A 27,078-nucleotide genomic window follows, 5' to 3' on the forward strand; every position below is an offset into this window, starting at 1 on the left:
GGAAGCATTCAAACCTTAAAAAATCCCTAAAGTCACAATTCACGGTACTTATTATAAAACAAAAGATTTCAAAACTAAAACATCAACTGAGCAACAGACTTAAAATCTAACTCTAAAATGGTAGTGAATCTTCAAAAGGAAATGGTAGGAGGAAGGATATAAAATAATTAAAGTTGAATTTTTATATTGTAGAAACTTTCTACATGCCTAGCTCACTTTTGCTTTTCTTCTGAGCCATTTGGTTATAGTTACCTATAGTTAACTAGTTATGGAAGTGAGAATAAACCATTGATTAGAATAAAAGTCACTAATTTATATTATACAACTTCGCTTCTCTTACCTTGCTCACCCCCCCCATTAGCTTTCATGTAGTGCTGATGTTACACAGATAGTGATCCAATGATGGAGTCTTCACCCAGTCACCATATGCTTATATCCATCTCACTAATCACTGTCATTGAAAATCTAGCCTTCCATGTAAATAATAAAGTGCTACTCTACTATCTAGAAATATCATTAAAGATGAAGCTGTATTAAATATGATCAGCAACAGAGTTTCTCTTTGTAAGACATCTAAATTTTCTCTCAAATACTATCTGAATAGACATTAATTGCAGTAACTTTTTCAGGTAATTATCACTAAGTACATAATACCATCCAGGCAGTTTTACAATGTGTATGGGTATCAGGCCCAGCTGTACATATCTGTAATCTTAACTACACAGGAGGCTGAGAAATGAGGATTGCAAGTCTGAGGACAGCCTGGGCAACATAGCAAGACCCTATATCAAATTTTTTTTAAAAAAAATTAAAAGGGTTGGAGATATAGCTCAGTGGTAGTACACTCCTGGGTTCAACCCCAGTACCAAAAAATAAATTAATTAAACTATACAAGTGGTATTGTACTTCCATGGCTTAGCATTGAGTCCAGTGTGCAAGCTTATTGTCAATTCTAAGGGGAAATGTTTATTTCTCATTTTCACAAAACTTATCCATTATGGTGCTAGATTTCCCTAGAAATGGCCAATGTCAAAAACCATTTAATATTGTCTGATGTGCCTTTCTCTTGTTTTTTAATAACATCTGATATTATGCCTTTTAACTTACGAACAGATATTTATTCACATATTTTAACTATACTACAATTTTAAAGCTCTCTTCTATTATATGAGGAGAATCTAATTCATTGTTGATTCTAGTAGAAGAATTTATTCAGTTCAAGTTTTCTTTCAACACTGATCTGCATTGTGCATAATTTGACCCTGATTTTAGTCTAGGAGTTTTAATTTCATTTCCCTTATACCTCACATCAGTAGAATGACCCTTACATTCCTTCCCTTGCTGGCCCTTCTCTCTCATGCAGACACACTTTCTCACACTTCTCTCTCACACACAAACCTGCATAGTAGCTTTTTGAAAGTGAGTTCCTTCAAGGACTATCCCTTACTCACACAATTAAGTGTTAAGCTATTTTTTATTTATTTTTATTTTTGGTGCTGGGGATTTAACCCAGGTGTACTCTACTACTAAGCTAATTCTACCGCCCTTTTTAATTTTTTTTTTTAAATTTTGAGACAGGATCTTGCTAAGTTGCTTATAGGGCCTAAATTGCTGAGGCTGACCTTGAACTTGCAATTCTCCTACCACAGCCTCCAGAGTTACAGGGTTTACAAGTATGCACCACCATGCCAGACTACACTAGTTTTTAGAAAACTGCAAGTTGCAATATTTTTGTAAATAAATTACATGATCTGCCTTAATTCTTTTTTTTTTTTTTTGCCTTAATTCTTTACAGTATAAATCAATGAGGAGTTGATGTGTTTTTAGTCCAAGTAGTCTCTTAAACTTGTGTTTGGGCCTCATTCTTTTGGGTAAATAGGGTGTTCCAAGAAAAGAATGAAAAAGATTTTTACCTCTACCAAAGTAGATATTCCTAGCAACCCAAGATGAGTACAATAATTCTTTCTCAAAACTCCCAAAGTATAGTAGAGCTCTTTATAGTTTATCAGTGGAAAAGAGCTCTTTGGTCTTAAGCTTGTGACTTCAAAGATATATTTGTAAAAACTATCTAGTATCTGATTTTCTATTACAAAGTTACATAAGCATCAAAAATTTATTTTACATAGGATAAGACATATCTGTCAGAGATGCTTGCCATATTTGAGAAAATGACCCTCAAGTTTTTTGTTCTCAACTACCACCTCAAAAAACAGGCAGCCTAGGGGCTGGGGCTGTAGCTCAATGGTAAAGCGCTTGCCTAGCACATGTGAGGCCCTAGGTTTGACCCTCAGCACCACATAAAAATAAATAAATAGAACAAAGGTATTGTGAGGAAAAAATGCTTAAAAGTATCTGGGGGAGGGCAACATGTTTCCTGGAACCGTTTCCACACATTGACTTCATTGATGTTGGTGTTCAGTACATACTGAGGGCGATAACTTTGAGTAGAGACAACTCTTCAAAGGTTAGGTTAATTATACTATGATTATCTAAATTCTAGGGCGTAAGAGTATAAAATTTAAATAAAACTATCACTCATTTGATTTCTGAACAATTTAGGGGAAGGGTAGGTGTTCTCCAATTCAAAGGCATCCATACTAGGTAGAAACGTTCACAGGCAACTGTGAAGGTACACAGGCAACTTAAGTGTCTGATCTCTCTCTCCTCACCAACCTCTTCAGCCCCCAACCACACATATGAAATATTTAACAATTATCCGTGTTCATATTTTGTTCTCAAGAACAAGTAGGCCTACACATTTACATCTGAATGTATCACATAGACAATTAAGTGATTTTAATGCTGCCTTTTCTTTTCAAGAAAATACTTCTTTAATAACAGAGACTAGGCATTCTGTTTTGTCTCTTTAATACAGTATAATGAAACTTAGTCTGAGATAGCCATTACCTTTCATGACTGTAGAGTTAGTCCCTAAAACTACTCAGCTTGTGTATACTTTCAGTGTCAAGTGAAATGCCACCAAAAGATAAACAAGTTGTTCTGTTTATGGGAAAAGATCATCAATAACTGTTCCATCTTTTATGGAAGAGAGATGCAGCTCAACTATACACACCAGTTGGCTTTAGGAGACAAATCGAATAAGTAGAGAATGCAGCTTCCAAAAACTGTCATTATTATTATGTTATATATAAATTTTTTACTATATTATCTAAATTAACTTTTTAACACTGGTCCAACTCACCAAAATTTTAAATTTTTAACCTTGCCTGGGAAGACACAATATAAATGTCAAAGGGCAAACAAAAGTATTTTGATATGCAGCATTATTTTCAGGATCTTAATTGACTTTCATTATTAAACAGTTATATGATCCATAGTAGAATCACTTAATTACATTTTAGCAAAATAGTCTTTCTTACCCAGAACCAGGAAAATTGTTTCTTCCAAAAATCAACGGATGATTTTTCTCTAACATCAAAATGAATCATTAAGTAACTTTAAACCAAGAAAAATAGTCCACCATTATAAATCTTTTTGAAATACAAGTGTTCGTTTCCTCCCCCATCTTAATATCTTCTTAATTCAGATTATTTAATTAAAATTCAGAGAAAATTAGTAAACTAATATAGACTATAAAATAATAAACTAGAAATAAATAGCTCTAAGTACAAATAAAGTAGAATCTTGATATGAGGGCTAAGATTGCTTTGATTTGACAAGATCAGAAAATCAGAGAAAGAAAGGCTTATTAAAGAAGCAAATAATTCTCCATATTATTCTCTACATTAGCTCATCTATTAATAAGAGAAGGAAAGTAATTCTTTGCCAGTAGGTGGTGCTTTCGTATAAAACATCACTCAAAGATAAACTCGTTTCTGACTAATTTTATTTCTTTATGTATCTTGAGCCTATATGGCATCTCCCAAAATCGAACCCCAAGTCACTCCACTGTTTTCTCTGAAATATATACCCATTCTCTCAGTGCTCGTAATGACACTGTTAACGCCATCCAATTCTCTCCACTGGAAAGCAGCATAATTACATACATTACTAGGTAGGCTTGCTTTCCTTTGTTTAAAATGGGTGTGTCTGTATAGATAATTCTGTACTGTGACTCTTCCTCAGTAAAAGAGATTACTGTACTCTTTGACAATATGGTCAAGTAATGCTGACTCTGGCCATGGAAGTCAGTGCAATCAGAATGTAAGAACAATAAACGCATCTCAGAATTGATGCTGGCGATGTAACCACAGTTTATCCTGATCAAACTCATTGTGATTGCTAATCTACACTGAAGGGCTTAATGCTTTTCTCTCTAGAATCCTAAGTATTTAAATTCTCTCGTATTTTGGAAGAAGGGAAAATTATACTCTCTGGGAATAAATGAGGATTAAGTATCATAAACACAGTAAAATCACATTACATCCTTCTTTGCAACAATCTCTCCTTAAGCAACACCAGATTCATCAATTAAGGCCAATCATAAATAAAAGGAACAGTAACCTAAGTATGCCATCAGAGAGCGACTGTCAGTAGTCAAGTTGAGGGCATTGTGGAAAATGGTATTATCATCCCATGTAACTGAAAGGCTGAAGAACGTCTAATTATTTATCAATTTTAGTGCAGTAGAAAGTTCATTTTTAAGCCAATATTTGAAATTTCTGCCGATAGTTTTTAGTCTCCTTCCTCCTTCCTCTTTCCCTACTTTGAGGCTTGTCCTGAGTTATGGGTATTGTGTAGCATTTAATGGATTCTATCACCTGAAATTTGAACTCTCTTGACTTTGGTTGAAGATTGTGTAACTCCATTTAATAAGTGCTCATTTGTTGGAAGGAAATGTTTATATTGATCACAAGGTTTTCACAATAATTTTCAAACACAGACTTTAGTAAATCAAGAAAGTCTCATGCAAAGATAAACAGGGTCTCTAAAGCCTTAGAAAATTAAAATTTGGAATTAGTGGAGGGAGAAATCCCATGGACACAGAATGTTTTTTCCATCATGTTCTTAAGCCCTTCTGAAACAGTAACCTCTAAGTTTAGGGAGACTGTCAGAAACTAGAGAAGTGACTCATGAAGCCTGGCCCAGCTAGTACTGTGAATCGACAAAGACATCCTGAGTCACTGTCAGGCAGTGATGCCCTGAGTGCTTCACCGCACTCCTCACTCTGGGCATGCTCTGGTGTCTAAGGGAGACTTTAAGCTGATGTGTTATGTAATTGTGAGTTCCTGGGGCCTCCAGGCCTCCTCCATCTGTAACTGGGTTTCCTTTCCTCCTACAGAGCTTGCACTAGCACTCATTTATCTCAGAGTTCAAATCTCTCCCTGCCTTCTACTCAAAGCCTCAACATCAAGTCAGAACCTGTTTCTCCTCCTAGAGACCGTACCACCACCCCTTCGAGATACCCACAACACACGCGCCACGAGGCGGGGAGATCTCCTGTTGACAGCTTGAGCAGCTGTAGCAGTTCCTACGACGGGAGCGACCGAGAGGATCATCGGAATGAATTCCACTCCCCCATTGGACTCACCAGACCTTCGCCGGACGAAAGGGAAAGTCCCTCAGTCAAGCGCATGCGACTCTCTGAAGGATGGGCAACATGATCACATTATTACTTAATAGTTTTTTTTTTTTCTTGCAGTGTGTGTGTGTGCTATACCTTAATGGGGAAGGGGGGTCGATATGCATTATATGTGCCGTGTGTGGAAAAAAAAAAAAAAGTCAGGTACTCTGTTTTGTAAAAGTACTTTTAAATTGCCTCAGTGATACAGTATAAAGATAAACAGAAATGCTGAGATAAGCTTAGCACTTGAGTTGTACAACAGAACACTTGTACAAAATAGATTTTAAGGCTAATTTCTTTTCACTGTTGTGCTCCTTTGCAAAATGTATGTTACAATAGATAGTGTCATGTTGCAGGTTCAACGTTATTTACATGTAAATAGACAAGGAAACATTTGCCAAAAGCGGCAGATCTTTACTGAAAAAGAGAGCAGCTGTTATGCAACATATAGAAAAATGTATAGAAGTTTGGACGGACCCAGCAATGGGTGGCCACTGGCAAATATTAGGAACACATCTGGTCACCTAACATCCCGAGCACGCTCACAAACCTGCAGGTGTATCATTGGCGTATGGCACTCATTAAAAAGGATCAAAGACCATTAAAAGAGGACCATACCTATTTTTAAAAAAAAAGTGGAGTTTGAGAGCTAACGTATTTAATTAAATAAATAAATAAATCTGGGTCTGCATCTCTTATTAAATAAAAATATAAAAATATGTACATTACATTTTGCTTATTTTCATATAAAAGGTAAGACAGAGTTTGCAAAGCATTTGTGGCTTTTTGTAGTTTACTTAAGCCAAAATGTGTTTTTTTCCCCTTGATAGCTTCGCTGATATTTTAAACAGTCCTGTAAAAAACCAAAAAGGACTTTTTGTATAGAAAGCACTACCCTAAGCCATGAGGAACTCCATGCTTTGCTAACCAAGATAACTGTTTTCTCTTTGTAGAAGTTTTGTTTTTGAAATGTGTATTTCTAATTATATAAAATATTAAGAATCTTTTAAAAAATCTGTGAAATTAACATGCTTGTGTATAGCTTTCTAATATATATAATATTATGGTAATAGCAGAAGTTTTGTTATCTTAATAGCGGGAGGGGGGTATATTTGTGCAGTTGCACATTTGAGTAACTATTTTCTTTCTGATTTCTTTTACTCTGCATACATTTTATAAGTTCAAGGTCAGCTGTCAAAAGGATAACCTGTGGGGTTAGAACATATCACATTGCAACACTCTAAATTGTTTTTAATACATTAACAATCTATTGGGTCAACTGACATCCATTGTATATACTAATTAGTTTCTTTCATGCTGTTTTTGTTTTTTGCATTTTTATCAAATGCAGGGCCCCTTTCTGATCTCACCATTTCACCATGCATCTTGGAATTCAGTAAGTGCATATCCTAACTTGCCCATATCCTAAAGTATATGGTTGGTTTTCAGCCTAGAATTTGATGTGTGTCTTAGAAATATGCCCAGAATAGAGAAGCTGTGTTGGGGCACATGTCCTGCAAATACAGCCCCAGAAACAAGTGAAATGGAGTTTACTTGGTGAATGAGTTATAAATTCCCACAGAAGAAAAATGTGAAAGCCTGGGTGCTAGACAAGAGGGAAGCAGGTAAAGGGATAGTTGCTTTGTCACCCATTTTTAATTATTTTAACTGACCCTTAACAATCTTGTCAGCAATATAGGACTGTTGAACAATCCCGGTGTGTCAGGACCCCCAAATGTCACTTCTGCATAAAGCATGTATGTCATCTATTTTTTCTTCAATAAAGAGATTTAATAGCCATTTCAAGAAATCCCATTAAAGATCCTATGTCCCTTTTTTTTAATTTTCAAGAAAATATAACTCTTGTCTAATATTCGTCTATAAGGGATTAATTTCAGACCCTTCAAAAAGTGAGTGCCATAAAAAAGTCAATATATATTGTTTAAAAGATATTTCAGTCCAGGAATGATTACCTTCTCTTGGAATGTGAAGATCTGTCGATTCATCTCCAATCATTTACATTGACATACACAGCAAATAAGATATAGACAGTAATATCAGCACTGCTATATCATGTGTAGGACATTTCTTACCTATTTTTTTTTCTCTTACTTGCATAGTTGTTATGTGTTTCTGATTGTAAAAGGCTGCCGCTGGGTGGCAGAAGCCAAGAGACCTTATTAACGAGGCTATATTTTTCTTAACTTGATCTGCAGTCCGTAATTAGACCACAATGCACCTTTGGTTGTATCCAAATAGGATGCTAGCCTGCCTTGTACTAATGTTTTGTATACTAAAAACAAAAAAAAAATCAATCATTTCATAATATCCCACTACTAAAGGTATCCATGGAACATAGGGAAAAAAACAAAATCAACCCTGAAAATATACATACTCGTGTATGCACACGGACATACACAAACATACAGGGGAAAGAGTAAGAAAATCATTTTCCTCACCATAGACTTGATCCCATCCTTATAACTTACCCTTATAACTTGATGTGTACTAAATATGCAAACATATCACAAATGTTCTTTGTCATTTCAAAACACTTCATCTATCAATATCAGTAGAATCTTACAAGTGGGTGGGGAGGGGTCATTATATGAAAATATGAAGAAATAGCCATATTAATTTTTTACCTGCAATTTGCCTCAGCAACAAAGAAAACGTGAATTTCTAACGCTGAAGATAAAGTAAGCTAAAGTACTAGCAGAAGCCTTGGCTATTTATAGCAGTTCTGACAATAGTTTTATAAGAACATGAAAAGAACAGAATCACTCAAAAATGGATGCCAGTCATCTCTTGTTCCCACTATTGAATTCATATAAAGTGGTAGCAAGATAGCGAAGGGATAATCTGAAAATTTTTTAAAGATGATTTAATGAGAAGAAGCACAATTTTTGATTGTGAGCGTCACTTTCTGTAAACAATCACTGTCTATATTTACCCTTATGCCTTTTCTGTAATTTACCATTTATTGTATTTGCAAAGTTAGTATGGTTTTTATCACAGTAAATCCTTTGTATCCAGGAGTTAGGGCAGCGCCCTGAGAAAGTATTACTTTACATTACCTGTCCTAGAGCAACATTTTAGACAACATTCTTCATTGCAAGTGCAAGCAAAAGACCTTAAGTGGCATTTTACACAGCTTCAAGTATTGTTATACCTATCCTATCTTAAAAGATTTTTTTTGGTAATATTGAGCTTAAAAATTGGAAACAGCGATGCAGTATTCACAAGCTGCACAACCTGTATATTGTATGCATTGGTGTGTGGAGGCTGTTCATTTCAATCTTTTTAAAACTGCTTTTTAGTAAAATGGCTTATTTTTCCCAGAGATGGAATTTAACATTTTGTAATGATGAATATGAAAATACCTGTCATCCTTAGATCATTTAAAGGTTAACTAAAATGAGCATTTTTAAAAAATCCCAATACACTTTTGAAAAGAATGTCTGCCCTCTCACACTTCTACATATTTATTTTCTTACATACCTATCTTTTAATTTAGAGATAGCATTTTTGCCCCTTTATCCCTTTTGGTTTGTTTTTTCGGAGAGTAAATGCTTTGTATTTCTTTCTTTAAAAAAAAAATTTTTTTAAGAAGAAGCCACTTGAACCCTCAATAAAGGCTGTTGCCTAAGCATGGCATACTTCATCTGTTCTCGTTTGTGCCATCTGCTGTGATGTCGTCCCTTGTATGGCGTTAATTTCCTGCCACTACAGATCTTTTGAAGATTGCTGGAATTCTGGTGTCTGTTAGAATGCTTCAGACTACAGATGTAATTACAGGCTTTTCTTAATATGTTTTAACCAAAGATGTGGAGCAATCCAAGCCACATATCTTCTACATTAAATTTGTCCATTTTGGTTATTTTCATAATCAGGTATTGCATTTCGCCTTCCCTGTTCATACCTCAGATTGATTCATACCTCAGTTTTATTCAGAGAGGTCAGCTAAGTAATGGATTCTGTTGTGGTTTGCAAGCAGCATCGGTGTACTCTTAGAGCAAATAGACCTGGGTCACTGTAGGCATAGGACTTGGATTGCTTCAGATGGTTTGCTGTATCATTTTTCTTCTTTTTCTTTTTCTGGGGACTTGTTTCCATTAAATGACAGTAATTAAAAATAGCTTGTAAATGAGGGCATACAAGCATTTGCAACAAATATTCAAATAGAGGCTCACAGCGGCATAAGCTGGACTTTGTCGCCACTAGATGACAAGATGTTATAACTAAGTTAAACCACATCTGTGTATCTCAAGGGACTTAATTCAGCTGTCTGTAGTGAATTAAAGTGGGAAATTTTCAAAAGTTTCTCCTGCTGGAAATAAGGTATAATTTGTATTTTGCAGACAATTCAGTAAAGTTACTGGCTTTCTTAGTGATGCAGTGTCTGTGGTGCATTTTTTTAATTAATGTTTTGCTGTTTAAATTTATTCCACTTTATTGTGTATTTTTTTAAAAAGAGCAGCATATTCCCCAAGCATAAATGAGCTTTCTCAGTTTTCAACTCAAAATTTATGAAAAGATGGATACGTGTGTCTGTGTGAGGGGGATGTGAACAGGATTACAGTTCTTAGGGTAATGTGGTATTTCACCAGTGTAGGAAGCTTAAGTTTCTTATTGAGTGGTTCAATCTCTTTTTCAAAACAGTTTTCCATGAAGATCTCTGATAACCTTCTAAATGCATAGAATTTTCCAAAGATCATTAAGAAAGAAGTTACCATGAGATAATTAACTAAAATATGTAGAAAATATTTCCAGAAGATTTATTTTTTCATCAGAATAGGTTAGTGACCAAAAAGAAAAAAAACAAGTTGAAAACACAGACTCATATCTAAATATTTGAGTGAATTCATACATGCTTAAAAACTACAAAATATGCCCATTGCCAAAATTTAATTATAATTCCTAAAAGGAATGTCCTTTTAAAAGAACAATATTAAGATAAATTAAGTGAATTTGGAAACTGAAAAGAAAAACAAGAAGGCACTGCTAGCCAACTGGAGAAGTTGGACTTTTGCATTAGCAGTGATTCCTGCTCTGAAAAACAAGGAACTTAGCTCAGGGAATGTTGCATGTGGTTTCAAAATAACAGTGGTTTTTGCTTTGTTCTCTTTATACATTTTTGGCAAACATTTATTAAGCAATAATTATATGTAGTTCATGGTAAATTCCAGGATGAATGAAGATGTAGTTCTTGCTTTTAGGAAACTTATTAACTAATGGGACACAGAAAGTGTTCTCAGAAAAGTCAACAAAGTGCTATGAGGGAAGAAGCACTTTGCCAGCCGTTAGTGTGAGGTAGAACAGAGGCTCAGAGTGTGGACACCTCCTCATCTATCCAGCAGAAGCAGCCTTTCACTTGTTTTTGAAGGGTGAGCAAGATTATACAGGCCAGGAAGGATGACTTTGTGTTCATGTGACCCCTGTGGTTGTCACATGGGCCTGTCCTGTGTTTACTGTTCTGCTCTCACCATCCTTAAATTCATGTGTGTGTGTCCCACCCTCCTACCCCCAAGTACTGGGGATTGAACCCAGAGCCTCACACGTGCTAGACAGGTACTCTACCACTGAGTTATATCCCCAGCCCTCTATCCTGACATACTCGTTTTTTTATCATGAGCTTATGTTTTATAGGTAAATTCCAGTGGGACAATGGAGCATGTGCACTAGCAGAGGAGATAAAAAGAAAAGATAAAAAGTTTTGTATTTTAATATCTTTAACAGAAGGTACCTTTTCCTACTTTCCAACAAGACCCTGACATATTCAACAAGGGCTCCACAATTATGATTCCAGCCCTGGGTGAGGGCTTTCTGTGAAGAAGAAATAGTAAATAAAAGGAAGGGATGAGAAAGTGAGAGACAAATATGCAGGAATTGGGGACCATTGTATTTAAATAAGATACAACCATGTCAAAGGGAACAGTAAGAGACCAGATTGCAAGAGTTGTTTAGGGGTCTGATTATATAATTGTGAATATCTTAATATCTGGAGTTTAAGAAATCAGTTGAAAGACTTAGTAGAGACAGAATTGTCAAAATTTATCAAATGTAATGGTAGGAGTGATGATACATAAGTAATTGTTAAAGTTTGCAGTTGTAAGAAATGATTAGGATGCCAGTAATATTCAAATTGCAAACAGTGGAATCACCACTTCATGAGGAAGGTAACTAATTCAGTTTTCAGCATGTTGAATTTGACTTGTATCCATGAGAATGTTGTAAATATAGACAGACTTAGGCTATCAGTTAATGCTGAATATGGAGGCTGGGATATCATTAACAGGGGAGGTATTACTGAATGCCACACCTATAAGTGAGTGAGCTTGTCAAGGAGAAGGGGAAAGGGAGACAAAAAAAATATCTTAAAAGAGAAAAGAACTGCAGAATAGAAAAGAAAAAAACAAAAACAAAAACGGTGAAGAACTCAAGAATGAGCAGTAACACAGAAGGAACACTGAAGTGCTGCCAAGGCAGAAGAGGTTTCAAAAAAAAAAAAAGAAAGAAAGAAATATTCAGCAATGTTGAGGGCTTTGTTGAGGTCACAAGGAAGATGGAGGAAAGGACATGACTGACTCTTGAGTAACAGCTGAGAGAACCATTTCAATAAAATGGTATAGGAGGCAAGAGAGATCACGAGTGTTTGTCTAGCAGGTATTGAATTTCAGACTATTCCTATGGATTAATCTATCACAAACTTTGGTAAGAAAAATATGAGAGCTGATTTGAGAAGCTAGCAAGGTCAAGAGCCAAAAGAGGGTTTTTGAAATGGACAGGAGATACACTGGGAGATCTAGGAAGAAGAATAAAAAAAAAAATCTGGACCTTCCCAATCAATGGCTTGAGAATTGTGTCATGTGTCCCCCAAAGCCCAAATTGAATGGGATTCTTTTATTTCAGTCATTTTTGGGTGTCTGGATTAAGTAGAGTAATTGAAATTGACAAAAGAAAGCTATTCAGGACAGAGCATCTGAATTTTCATTTTTCTTGCACCTGTTACTGTGGCATCTTTCCTGCATGTTATCCTTAGAGACTGACTTCTAAGCAAGAAAAAAGCCGAGTTCAATTCCTTACTGTGTATTGCCCTTGAATTCCAACTTCCCTGTTTTCTGAGACAAATATCTCCATCACTGAAAATGAGGCTACTCTTTAAGCTTTCTTCTCCCAGGCTCAGCATCTCTCTTTGGGAACTTTTGCCTGAAAGGTAGAGTTAGAAAAATATGTGGGGAAATATTCGTGGTTTATTATCCTATAATAATCTCTGGTTCCAGTGGCAGCCTTGATTACCAGATCTTTAGTTTCATCACATCCCAGTCTTGATTACCTCCAACTTGAAGAACTTCCAGCCCTGTTATACTCATCCCTGCTCTCGACCAGATGGAAATGATGATCATGCTTGGAATCTAGTTGCTCAGGACTAGAGCCAGGTTGAAAGGGAGGGAATATGTACTACTAGTGAGGCAATTCCAGGCTGAATAGAAATTAGGTAGGAGAGCACTTTCTCAAGACACTCCAAAGCCAGCAATGCAGAGTCCTTTTCAGTTCCCTTGATCTGTCCACCCTCCACAAAGAGAACCAGCACCTGGGATGGCAGAGGGCAGCCTGAGAAAACAAGCTGAAGCTGGTGTGAGTGAGGGCAAGACATTAGCATACACTAAGTGCTTTTTCTTTGGTGAATTTGACCCACATTATCATATTTAACCTGTTGGATGACACTGTAACAAAGATGCAGTACTTCTGAGATCCTAATTGAGAATCAGACCAACTTTAACCCTCACAAGCAAGGTAACATTTGTCAGGTTATTTACTTTCTTTAAGTACTCACTTTCTATGACAATTGTGGGTTGTCACTAACTCACAAGTTGCTATGGGCTCAATCAAGATTTTTATAGTCTTGATTAATTTTATAGTCTTTTTAAATCACTCAAAAGATGAAGATTTATACTCTTTCATGAGTTATTTAGCTTCACTTCATAACACAATGATTAAAGAAATCTGAATTTTCTACTACAGTATGTATTTTTATTTCCTTAGTAATATATTCTTTCCCAAAAGACCATTTGGTATGTCCCTGCTTTGTTGAAGCTCAAAGTGCATGCTCTACTCATGGAAAAAGCCATGCTATCGTGGATGTCCATCCCAAAGCTCCCACTAGTGGTCTAAATATGTGAACACAGAGAGACTTCCCTAGAAGCTATTGTTACAGAAAGAGAATTACCTCCTTCAAGCATTTATTTCATAAGTATTCCATATAAGATGGCTTTTTACTTTTTATAAATAGGAGCCCTGCTTGAAAATGCAAGCCTGTTTTATGCAAAAGATTATATGTGTAGTATTTTTTTAAATTAAGTATAGAGAAGGTGCCTGTCTATAAAGGTGTGCTTAAAAGTTAAGTTTCGGTAAGCCACACAATGGAATGCACTTCAACAGTTAAAAAATAATGATAATAATAATAAATAAAACAAATCAAAGCCTCTATGTACTGATATGGAAAACTTTCATAACACTTTGATAGATTAAAAAAGCAATAATGGAGTAGGGTATAAAATACAAAAAAAAAAAAAAAAAAGAAATGTTCTTATATTTCCATAAAGAAACCCTGGAAGGATATATAAAGAAGCCAATGCAGTAAGTTACCAAAATGGGGCAGGGGTGGGAGTGGGTAAAGAGGTGAATGAGAGAAAGACTTGACAACATGTATTTTTAATATTTTTCTGATTTTTTTTTACTATAAGAATGTGCTGCTTGTTTTTAGAAAAGGGTTTTCGTTTGGAAAAAAAACTTCCCCAAAATCACAAATGCCTCCCACCAAATAAATTTATAAAAAGCTCTCATCAAACTGAAGAGAACTTTAGAAGCTGCCAGTGTGTCCAGCAAACTCAGGACGGATAGGCTTGCGTCCAGGTACAAAAGGCCCCAGCTGTTATCTCCAGAGGATAAGACCCCAACCTTAAGATTAGGAGTTTGCTTCTCTATCAACTACACCAGCTGTCCAAATAGCCTTATTAAAGCAATTTCCCCTAATTAAATCCATTATAAATATTTTCGAGTTATATTTGGAGTTTCTTTGCTGTTTTCTCAGCCACTTATCTCCATTTTTTAAACCTAGATTCAGAATTCATTCCATGAAGCTAATACTCTGCCTAATCAAGATTATCTTCTTGATACATCTAATCATTAAGACTTTAAAATCCAGTGACCTTGGCTGAATTTCTGTTGAACATACAACTACCCTGTTCGTTGTCATTGTAACCTGCTCCCACATGTGGCCAGTCCAGCTCTAGTATGAAAACATAGAGGACACGTCCTCCCTACAACTTCTGTGTCCATAATGGTCTGTTGAAACAGCATGGAGAGGTGTTACTTTCTGGTACTTGCTAATTCATCTACTATATTTTCAAGTATGATTAAAAAGGTGCAAAACAGGCTTCTTCACTTTCCTGTCCTCCACGATTAATATTCTAGTTATGCACTTGGCGTGCACAAAGTCCTACTTTTAAAACATGCTAAAGAAAAATTCTTTACTAAATCAAAACACATGTTCTACTTCAGACTTCTACAGACAATACATGAATAATACATTCTACAACATTGCCCCTGAAAACTCTGGCCAGTGATGCTATTTGTCCTTTGAATTTAATTCTAAAGGAAGAACTTAGAAAAATGGTTTACATGTCCTAAACAATATGTCCTCTACACAATCCATTTTAAAGGTTCTGACAACAGTATGGGGACATATACATCAGCCCTTGAGACCTCAGTTTTCTACCTGTATTTAATAATGCATTTTATAAAATATGGGAATAGAAGAGAAAGTCACCATGAATGGGAAGAACCAAGAATGGGAGCCATGTGGCCCTGAACTTTTGTTTTTAAATTTCAGAAAATTAGAAATGTGTATGCATAGGGTAAAATTTTAGAATTAGGAAATTATATATGACCAGATGCAGAAGAATGTAAGCAATTTGGCACCAATTATGATAATAATTATTAAAATCATTCATTAAAATGCATACAAAAACTATGGTAAGTGAAAGAAGTCAGAAACAAAAGAGAACATAATGTATGAGTCCATACATATGCAGTTCAAAAACACACAAAATTAATCTGCATTAATAGACATCAAAGTAGTGGTTACCTGTGAGGTGGGGACTGAGTGCAAGAGGCACAAAGAGTTTCTCATCATTTAATTGCCAGTTTAAGATCTACACATTTTTCTTTATGTCAGTTTTACCTCGATTAAAAAAATATTTATGTGAAGAGAAATATCAGTTTCAGAATATTATAAGAAATAGTAGCCAGGAGGGGTGGCACATGCCTGAAATCGCAGCAACTCAGGAGGCTGAGGCAGAAGGATCACATATTCAAGACCATCCTAAGCAACTTGGCAAGACCCTCAGCAATTTAGTAAGAGCCTGCCGCAAAACAAAAATTTTAAGGTCTGGGAATGTATCTCAGTGGAAAAGTGCCCCTGGTTTAGATCCTAGTTTAAAAAAAAAAAAAAAAAAAGAATAGTAGGCACTACTACTCTAAGGTGCCTTCTGTTGAAATGCAGTAGGGCCTGCTCCAAAAAATAATTATTGTACTTGCAAATCAGGAGAAACTGCTCAATAAAGTGTTAGTCTTCTTAAGTACTTTGAACATACTCCCCCACAATGTTTATGTTATTATTTTACCATAGATAAAGGGAGTAAACTTCAGTTCACTCCTGGTCAAATTATCACAAATGCCAAAATACAGGTAAATTAATATGATTACATTGAGACTGATCATGTAATGTAACAACATTCATCAAATAAATTGACTACTTCAAGGATGAAGTTATGGGGCTGGGGATGTGGCTCAAGCGGTAGCGTGCTCGCCTGGCATGCATGCGGCCCGGGTTCGATCCTCAGCACCACATACAAACAAAAATGTTGTGTCCGCCGAGAACTAAAAAATAAATATTAAAAAAAATTTTAAAAAAAAAGGATGAAGTTATTATTTATTCCAAGATATTAAATCCTTTGACTAGTTGCTATTGAGGGTCTTATACCATATTCTTAAATTCTTATTTAACATGATATTGAACATCACAAGATAAGAAAGATTAAGAAAGCTAGAATGTTTACCTTTTGTCTTAAGATTATTCCCCCCAAAAAATTTTTCATTTACTTTCTTTCAAGGAAAAATATTTGGAGCTTCAATAAATAATAGTAATACCAAAAATGATAGTCAAAGCAACTAGTAAGTAATACTAAACAACTTCTTTGTGAAATTGATCTATCTACCTTTGAGGGTTAAATAAAGAACAACTCAAATGAAAACAGAAGACTCAAGTGCATTTTGAGTTGCACTTAGTGAAATTAAGTACAAGACCTATCTGTTTAAGTACTCTGAAGCTTGAGTAGAATCCATGGGTACATGAATTTCAGAGAAAAGTACATGTGATCAATAGAAAAAAAAATACTAGAATGGAATAGGGAATAGACATTTTAATCTTCTTTCAATTATTAAGAAAAAGAGATCTAAAACATTAAAATATAAAATATTTTTATAACATATTAAGGATTATTTTATGCACTTAACTAAATACATGCATAAAATACTAGCTAACATTCAGCATTTACACACACACATAAACTACATACACACATATAATTTATATAAAGTTCATTAACATGAATCAGAGTGATAGAAAACCTGTAGAAAAGAGCTCTTGATTTTTGTCTACCTGGATGTCTCCTTCAGAACATTAACTCCATGAGACCACAAGATTTTCCACCATGGCTTTTGCTCATTCTCATTTGTCTATCATCACTGCATGGCTGTGCACACCCAAGCAGGCCAAGTATATGAAGACAAGTGGAAAAAGCCTAAGAAAACTTCATTCTGCAGTGTAGATATTTGAGCCTACATTATAAAGTTCCTGGATTACTTATGCATTTTTCCTGAGTAACATCAAAGAGTGACTCTTCCATTGCTCCCAGAGTTTCTTCATGCTGAAGAAGAGGGTTGCATGTGTATAGAAAAGGTGACAAGCAAAAAAAAAAAAAAAAAAAAAAGACATATAGTTGCATTCCAGAAGTTGAGAACCCACAAAGGTCCATCCTTTAGAATGAATAAATTTAACCTGATGAAAAAAAAAATAAGAAAAAAAGTAAAGCTAACCAAGAAAGAGTCCCACAGAGACATCAACATTTGTTTAATTTATAATCTATCATATGGATTAAAGTAGCCTCTACTTTTGGTCTTGTTTTTATAATGTAATATGTCGGAAGTTCTTAGTAATATCACATAATTTATTACATGTTTAAAAATGTCTTAAATATTCATGGTATCATTTAAAGTGTTGTGGACATTGATAAAGTGGCAGTGTGATGTGGTCAAAAGATTGTATAATGAAATCTGTGTTAGAAAGCCCCCTTGGCCAACTACAAGTTAAGCAGAAAAATTGTTTAACTTCTCTGGTCAGTTTCCTCCTCCATAGCCCTGAAAGTACACATTCACAGCATGTCAATGAAAAATAAATATATATTCACCTGAACGCAGGGTTCCAGGGAATAACTGGGCATAATAAATTATTATTCTCCTTACCTGGATCCAACCTTGAGGAGTACTGAAGTAAATATTAAAGCATACTTAAATGAAAATTAATTACACATATTTTAAATTAGGTTAAATTTTTTCAGAAATAGTAGAAAATGAAACTGATATTAAGAAGTATTATTGCGTAGAAAAACTTTCATGAGTCTCTCATGTTGACATTCATCCTGTGGTCAGGACTACAAAACCAGACACCTTTACCCAGGCTATTTTTCAGGGTTGAGTTTGTAGGAAGCAACCTTGAAAGATAAAGTAGTATGTCCCTCTTAAGTAAGTATGGACTGTTTTACTGCTTGCTATAAATGTGGTAGATTCCCCCAAATCAGTGTTCCTCAACCACAACAAAACCCCACAGTGTGCGTATCATTCATCACATTGCTCCCATGAGACTGTGGACTAGGGGAACCAGTGCTGATATGTTGAAGATCATGGTGCTTGCATGCCACGAGTCTTTTGTGTCTGACTCAGAAGATAATAACGGACTAAAATTTTAGCTTGTGAGTTTGGCAAGGGGGTAGAGTGGTGACAGAAACTCAGCTTTTTAAAAGAGGAAGGACAAAGAGTTTCACAGTTTGCATTCAAATGTGAAATGAAAAGATTCACTGGAATTCAGGAATTAATGTTCCTGCCCAAGTGGTAGATGGGAGTAGGTGGGCAATGGATCCCTTTGTTGTACCTGTTAACAAGGCTAAACAATAAGAGGTAGAATTGAAACAAGCTCCAAAAAAAGGGTGTCCTAGTTGTTGCTTACTCTCCAACAAATGGAAAAAGGAAGGCAGTTGCTTCTGGTAAGAACCCATCACCACAGTAAGCTGTATTGAAAGCTATTATCCTTGCCACACACAATACTTCTAAATACCATGGATGCTATGTTTTGATTGGCTCTTGGTCTTTAATGATGGCTGGATATAGGGTATACCACTTGGAAGGCTATAGGCTTACTAAAGACAGCCCTGTTTAGGGGCACTAAACTAAAAAGAAATTATGAATGTTAATGGGAAAATTAAAATCAGTCACGTAGACTGCTTTGTAAGGATACATTTTCTAATGACACTGACTTGGGGCTAGGGATATAGTTCAGAGTGCTTGCCTCATTTGCACAAGGCCCTGTGTTCAATCCCCAGCACCACAAAAAAAAGAAAAAAAAAGACTATTGAGACTGACCTGTATGAAGCTGATGATTAGCCCATATTCTTCAGCCTGTATCACACATGTTAACATATCCACCAGCATGGCCTGAGTACAAGTTAAATAAATATATTTATGGTTCAGTTCCTACCACTCCAAGCCAAATTTGGGGCTGCTACTAAATAAAATTGGGATTGTTTGTCTTTCAACAAATCACTACACTGGAACAGGCATTGTCTCTGCCTATTTCTGAAAATTTGACTGTATTGCACATTTGACCCACTCTCAATACTACCATCAATGTCTGACCGCTGTTGACACTTTCTCAGGTTATGATGTAACTGTTCAGAGCTAACCATCTGACTCTGATCATACCATTGTGGTCCCTGAAGTCAAACTATGTCATGTTTTTAGCTTTTCTAGATTATCTGCAGTATGAATGTATACCTTTTGTCTCAAAGGTCACCCAACAATGGACCAAATATCAAAGCATTTAATAGCTATTCTGTATGCCTAACCAATCACAATCACTGGTATTATAAAGCCTTGGAATAGCCTTTTCCAAAAAAGTCAACTCCAAAAAATTCCTAGTTGCTGAATGCAGCCATTCATGGAAAGTTTTTATCCCCTTGAGACAAAAGACAGGCTATAGATACCAATTGAAACTTCAGAATTCTACCCTGACCATTATTGGCTATGATGCTTCTTTCTTTCCCCTGATGGCAACCACAGGCTGGCCTAACTGATCCATTCTCCAGATGACAAACTAGCCAAAACTGTGTTTCTTCTTGTTCACTGCAGTATCTTGAGCTGCTAGAATGGTACCAGGAATGGATCAATTCTCAGCAAATATTTTTTAATTTGGCAATGATGATATAAGTAAAATAAAATATCCTATAACTTTTGAGCTCTTTAAATTGGTTAAAACTTAAAAATATATATATTTTTAGTTATATATGGACATGATACCTTTATTTTATGTATTTACTTTTAGGTGGTGCTAAGGACTGAACCCATTTCCTCAGATGGGCTAGGCAAGTGCTTTACCACTGAGCTATAAGCATAGTATGTAACTACATTTAGATATATTTTATTCACATTAACTCTCAGTGTTATTCATTTTAAGAATAAACTGGTTTTTCATTTCCTCTACTGATGAATAGTTAATTTCCATGAATCAACATGGAATAAAGCAAATTCTTTTCTTTTATTTCTTTTTTTAAGATACTTGTACTAAGGATTGAAGCCAGAGGCACTCTACCACTGAGCTACTTCCACAGACTTTATTTTTTTGAGACAGGGTCTCACTAATTTGCCAAAAGTAGCCTCAAACTTTCAATCCTTCTGCCTCAGCCTTCTAAGTATCAGGGACTGCAAGTGTACTACACTGTCCCTGGCATTTAAAACACAATTTTTATAGAAAAAGTAATTTTCTGGATCCATAAGTAAATATGTAGTAAAAGATGTTCAAAATATATAGGAGAAACATACTAATTTTTGGAAGGTAGTTACTTCTGAAAAGAAAGGAAAAGATCAGAGAAGGGATAAGAATGTGGAGAGATAGTTAATTTCTAACATTTCTTTAAATAAAAGAAGTCTGGAAGTGTAGCTCAGTAGTAGTTTGCCCAGCATGTGAGATTAGTGTTGGGTTCAATCCCCCTAACACCACTCAAAAAGAGAGAGAAAAACAAATCAAACAAACTGGGCGCAGTGGGGCACACTGTAATCCCAGCATCTCAAGAGGTTGAGTCAGGAGGATTGAGTTTAAAGTCAGTCTCAGTAACAGTGGGGCACTAAGCAATTCAGTGAGACCCTATCTCTAAATTAAGCAATACAAAATAGGGCTGGGGATGTGGCTCAGTAGTCAAGTGCCCCTTAGTTCAATCCCCAGTACACTGTCCCCGCCCGCCCCCCCAAAAAATCAAACAACATGATCTTTCAAAAGAGGATAGTTATTCTAAATATTTTTGTTATTTTGTTTTTATTTTTCTGCACATTTGAAATATTTTATACTGAAATATAAAAACATAAAGTTTAAATGATGATAATATATTCTGGCCTTGAACAAGGTCATTGACTACTATTGGAAACATAAAGATTAAAGTTCAAACTAAGATTAGTAACTAGCATAAAACTTTCATTTATGCTTCAAATCAATAACTTTAATACCATGGTGTTTATTTTTATATGCATTTAAATAAAATGAGATTAAGGTGAATTTTTAAGGGAAGAATACCATCCACATTTTGCTATTTTATTTGTAGTCTTGTAAGCATATAAATGTGCTTGGTTAATATAAAATCTATTATCCTTTCTTTGAGCAGCTAGTAATATCCATTTCCAGTTAATTCATGCAATATTTCCAAATAAGCTTACATATACATAGGGTAACATACATAACAGCTCTCCATACCTCAGTTTTGTGAGAGATAATTCCTCCACTTACAATAAATGAGTAATTCCATAAAAACATGTTCTTCCTTGCTAACAGTTAACATACAACCTAAATTATTTAGATATTAGAGTTGTATTCTACTTACAAATTCAGTCTCCTGTATGTTGCCATCTTATTTTATCTAATCTCCTCAGGGACTTGTCAAGGAGAATTTCAGCTAATCTAATAATGTAGGTTTGTTATACTCACAAGAACTTGAATCTATAAACAGAGAGAATCCAAAGTTCTTTAAGTTAGCTAAAAAAAAAGTTAGTTAAAGCAAGTTAAAATCTTCAACTATCTTAAGTTGAAGGATCAGGTACTATCTAGATATCTTGATTTGCATAGTTACTACATGTAATGTGAAGAGTAAATAAGAATAGGAAGAAGAAGCAAAAAATAAATCCTTATATGTTTGATTGCATTTTTGCCTAAAAAAATAGTGTTCTCCAATGGTGAATTTTAAAGATTTTGAAATAGTGGACTGATAAAAGTCTTATTCATCCATTATAAGATACATATATTGGGTCAACATAATTAAAAGATTTGAAGTAACTTTTTACCAAGTTCTCAGGTAACTATATAAAATAGTTACATAGTTACAAAGTCCTTTAGACTTTGGCCACAAGTTTTTCTTTATTGAGAGAGATATTTAACTGAGCAATTAAAAAAATATATTTCAGTCATTTGTGACCAAAGAGCATGACTGAGAGATGAGAGATGGCTATGATTTTGTTTTTCCCTACACTAAGCAAATAGTTTTTAAATACTGAAGACAGAACAGCAGTATTCTAGTGCTTTGTAAAATAAATTTTTTTTTCTGAAGAATAGTCCTATTGTGAAGACATTTTGAAACTCTAATGCCATGAAGAGTTAGAAATACCATCTGTTGCTATAGCAAAGAGCCAAGCCAACCATTCCCCTGGACATGTTCAGGCAAACAACCCAGCTGGTTTACTCCCATCTTCTGCCAACTGAACCAAGAAATCAATATGAGGGCAAAGTAGCCACTCAAGGGTCATCATACCTAATATCATTAAGGTAGAATTCTAAGGCAAAGTATATGTTACAAAGTTATGTGATAAAGGAAACATAACTGCAAAAATAGAGGCTTTAGTAATTAAACCACTGTAGATTATGTTCTTTGCTTCAGATTATGTTCTTTGTAGTATTTTCCGTAAAGCAAGATATCAGACCAAGGGAAACTTACCTACTAAGCATTAATGTCTTCATTGTTGCTGCTTCTTACATGTAGATTTTATACTTATATACCTCTTACAATTGGTTCTTTCTGTTTTTTTTTTCAATCTTACATGCTTAAATTGAAGTTTAAATTATAACGATGATGATTTAGGGCTATATGGGAAATGCCACATTGCTAACATGACATGATTTTTGTTGTATTTACCTGAAAAAAATTAATTTACCTCATGAAGGCACACAAGGTATTTGAACCCAGCCTATGATCTGAACCCTTTGGGGCACTCTCCTTGTAGTATGTTTCTCTCCCTCAGCACAGGATATACAGTGGAGGATCCTTTTCTTCTCTCCACATGTAGAGGAGAAGGGGCAAGTGAGATATTGTGACACCACCTTCCACTGATGTAATATTGAGTCCCTTGTCTTTGGATTTCTGGATGTTCCACAATAACATGCAAAGTTATCCTATGTTTGTCTTTGCCTGTGTGTCTGCAGTCTGTGAGTATGCACACACATGTACATGTGTGTGGTGTGTCATGACACAGATAATTGTTTTGGTAGGTCTTGAAGTTTAAACCCTCACTTTACAGTCTTGGTAAAGACTAATCGTAATCTAATTCTTGTCCTTGTTAAGAAAATTATATCTTGTATAAAGACTCTGTCAGAGCAATCACTGCAGTTAACACTTTCTGACCAAAATGCTGAGAGACTCAACAATAAACCAGAATGTAGGCTTTATACATTAAAAGTGTGGCAAGCAGGAGCCTGTTGTAACCAGACTTGAAGTAGGATACAAAACTGAAACAGCATTTTATTTAAGGTGGTAAAAGAGTTGGAAATGTCCATGTAAAATTTGTAGCCATAGAATTTATTCCATAAAGAGGTAATGAAAAACATATGTCTGTTAAGACCACGATTTAGGTGGAAGTTACACAACCCCTTAATCTTCCCAGAGTCATTAATGAACAAAGCTGGGAAGAGAGCTTAGTCAGGACATGTGCCCTGAACATGAGTGGAGGGCCAGGAACAAAGCACAAGGCAGCAGTGATGTCATGATGTTGAGATTGCCCTGGACTTTCTCTTGGGGAACCCAGTATAGGCCTGATCTCTATAGAATATACCTGTGCTTCAGGGCATTCTTACCCAGCTTCTAGGGATGAAAATGTATATGTCTGTGTCCACATCATCAAGACACCATCCTGCAGTGTTCCAAGAAACAGATGCATGCCATCACCATCATCACCACAACTCTGCTGACACCAAATACTTACTAGATGGCAAGCACCAAGTGCTTTCAGATACTAGTGCATTGAACCTTCAAAAGAACCTTATGAGGCAGGAACGATCATTAAACCCATTTTACAGGTGAGGGAAAATTGAGACCCAGAGGTGCTAAGTAACTTAACACAAGGTCAACCAGTTGGGAAATCAAGAGAACCTGTACTTGAATGTGATGGTTTGAATCCATAACTCTTAATCTGTAGATGTTAGGAGTCAGTGCAGTGGCCTTTGCTAGGATCTTGCCTCTCTCCTCACCTTGTAATACAGTTCATTCTAAAAGTAAAAATTTTAGGTATTACATTAAGTCAGGGTGGAATTATTTCAAGCCAGTGAAATTTAAAGCAAATCTCCAATAAAGTACACATTCCTTCATGAATCGGACAGGGGCATATGCTAACTGACATAAACCAGCTAATCTCAAGAATTTGGTGTGAAGTTCAGTTGAAAAGTGATTATATGAGCCAGGCATAGTGGTGCACACCTGTAACCCCAGAAACTCAGGCCGGCCGAGGCAGGACAATCATAAGTTCCAGCCTAGGCAACTTAATGAGACCAAATCTGAAAAGGGATGCCATTAGGTTCAGTCCTTGGTGCAAAATTTTTTAATTTAAAAAATAAAAAAATATGAAATAAATGTTGCAGAGAACAAATCTTGGAACTGTAACAAAAGATTAAACTGGAACAAAAGATTAGCAGGAAAATATCCAAGGTGATCTGCAGGATTTGAAGAGGAAATCCATATTATTCAAGGCAATTGTTAGGCAAAGCCTGTGTCAGTTTCAGTCTTTGTGACAAGGCATGGACAACTAGTAGAAGTAGTTAAAGTGTCAACTAGGGTACACATTAAAAATCAAAAAGGGAAAAATGTGACAGTCAATGTTTGGACAATTGATATTAAAAAAAAATGGATACAATATGGCAGAAGGTGGGAGAAGGTGGCCTCCCCTACAAATGCAATATGCTCAATGAAAGAATGTTTTACATGAGCATGTCAACAGTTAGCCTAATCCGAAAACCCAATCATCAAGTGCCAGATGAAGAGTGCAAAAATGCCAAGAAATATATCAAGAGGTAAAGAGATCCAATTAAATTTTTTTTTCATTTTGTGGCAGAGTTATTGAAAAGAATCATGGGCTAATAATAATGAGAGCATATAAATTACTGTATAAAATGATGATTAGTGATAATTGTTCAAGAAAACATGTGTGTCTCCTGTCTCTAAGTGGTAAATTAATTTTGACTAATGAATAATTCAAATACCTAAGCTTAGAATTGACCCTTTGTTATGGCTATTTCTCTAGCCATACAAAGCAGGTGGGTATCTGAATAGAACCCTAAACTGACCTGCCCCTTACAGGCGATTTCTTCACTGCTACTATCTGCCTGGAAATCTCTCTCCTTCTCTTCTTGTTTTATAGCATTTCCTGATATCTTCTGGATTTCCTGGAGAACAGGAAGAACAAGAGTGAAGAAGTAAGAGGAAAAAGGGAAGGAGGATCAGGAGAAAGGGAAGTGGAAGGAAAGAAATGAGAAAAGAGGGAAAAGAAAGAAAAAGAAAGAAGACAACATGTGAAAGAATCTTCTCTCCAAATATTAAATGCATTGAAGAAAGTTTCACTTGGTTTTTGAAGTGCACATGGACTCTCAATGATTAGATCTCACAGAAAATCCTTTTTACTAAGTTCTCAAAATTTATGAATAAATAAATTAAGCAGTTTCCTAGCTGTTGTGATTTCAGTAGTACTGACTTTAAAAATAACTCTATCTTCTTTCTGGTTTGACAATTCTATAAACAGCCTTTCTTTTACTTTCTAATTTGGAAAAAAAAAATAACTGTCTCTAGGAGATCGACAATGTCATTCACATTTTGGTATGAAACTTTATCAGATACTTGATATCTGATGAATATCAAGTGTTGAGGACTAAACCCAGGGCCTTTTGCATATCAACTATGTACTATACCACTAAGCCATACCCTAGTCCTATCAGACACTTTTCTATAAATGATTAAAGAAACAAGAAAAGCCAGATACAAAGATGCCTAAAGAAAGGCAAAGTGTAGGTGAAAAGAAGTAGATAAAAGACTAGATGCACTGTAGTTAATTTTTCCTGACTTTGCAGTTTTTGCTGCAGAAAAACTAATGACAATTATGTATTTCTCTAACCACTGAGGGAAGGAACTATATCAATTGTGTTTGTAAAAATAGTATCATCCATAGGTTTGCCACTCTAAATACGTGTGCTGAATTAATAAATAAATGAATGCAAGTATTCAACAATTAATATATACTTGATGTTTTGTAGGGTCAATACATGATTTCCTTCTTGGAAATTGTCTTCTGTGAGTCACAGTGGATGTACCATCTGCATTAATTTCTAAACCAGGTTCTGGCTTCCCCCACAATAGTTTGTTTCTGGTTAAGAAATTTATTTTCTTGCTAGAAGAACAGACCAGATCAGGTGACTTTTTTGTGTGTGCACATTGTATTGAAGGATGGTAATGATTAAGATATTCAAAGATGATCTGCATTACAGATAAGCTTACTGAATCATTTATTTAATATTTACTAAGTGTCTGTAGTAAGGAGACGAAGTTCCTAAGCTTATAGTATTTACTCTAGTAAAGAGTGGTAGATAAAAACAGTGTAAATGAATGTAAAAACAAAATTCTTTCAGATTGGTGTAGATTCTGTTTTTAAAATATGAATGTAACAGAGAAGAACTTATAGGATGTTAGATTATTGAGTCAGTCTAATCCAGAAATGCTTCCTGAGAATGCAGTGAGAAGGGCATAGACATGTTTATGTCTGGGGGAGTGTTCCAGGAACAGGGAAGAGCAGTTATACCAGGCTACCAAGCAATTGTTCTAAGGATAGAAAGATGAATGTGGATTTAACATAGGAGGAAAGTAGTA

At 35.4% G+C, this 27,078-nt stretch overlaps 1 protein-coding gene across 17 annotated transcripts in view; it reads left to right on the top strand.

Annotated features, from left to right (window-relative positions):
* The window catches only part of MEF2C (myocyte enhancer factor 2C), a 184,766-nt gene extending 158,961 nt beyond the window's left edge, over positions 1-25,805 (top strand). For 6 of the 17 annotated variants that reach the window (XM_081290780.1, XM_081290789.1, XM_081290790.1 and 3 more), the window contains 3 exons: positions 5,243-5,512; positions 6,875-6,920; positions 25,583-25,798. In XM_081290780.1, the coding sequence (XP_081146906.1) occupies positions 5,243-5,512; positions 6,875-6,920; positions 25,583-25,633 (367 nt within the window). In that variant the 3' untranslated portion in view covers positions 25,634-25,798. The other 11 variants (XM_081290781.1, XM_081290794.1, XM_081290796.1 and 8 more) reach the window with 10 other exon arrangements.
* The last annotated feature ends 1,273 nt before the right edge of the window (positions 25,806-27,078 follow it).

Source organism: Spermophilus citellus (genome assembly GCF_964194105.1).
Source record: "Spermophilus citellus genome assembly, chromosome: 1".
Taxonomy (NCBI): domain Eukaryota; kingdom Metazoa; phylum Chordata; class Mammalia; order Rodentia; family Sciuridae; genus Spermophilus; species Spermophilus citellus.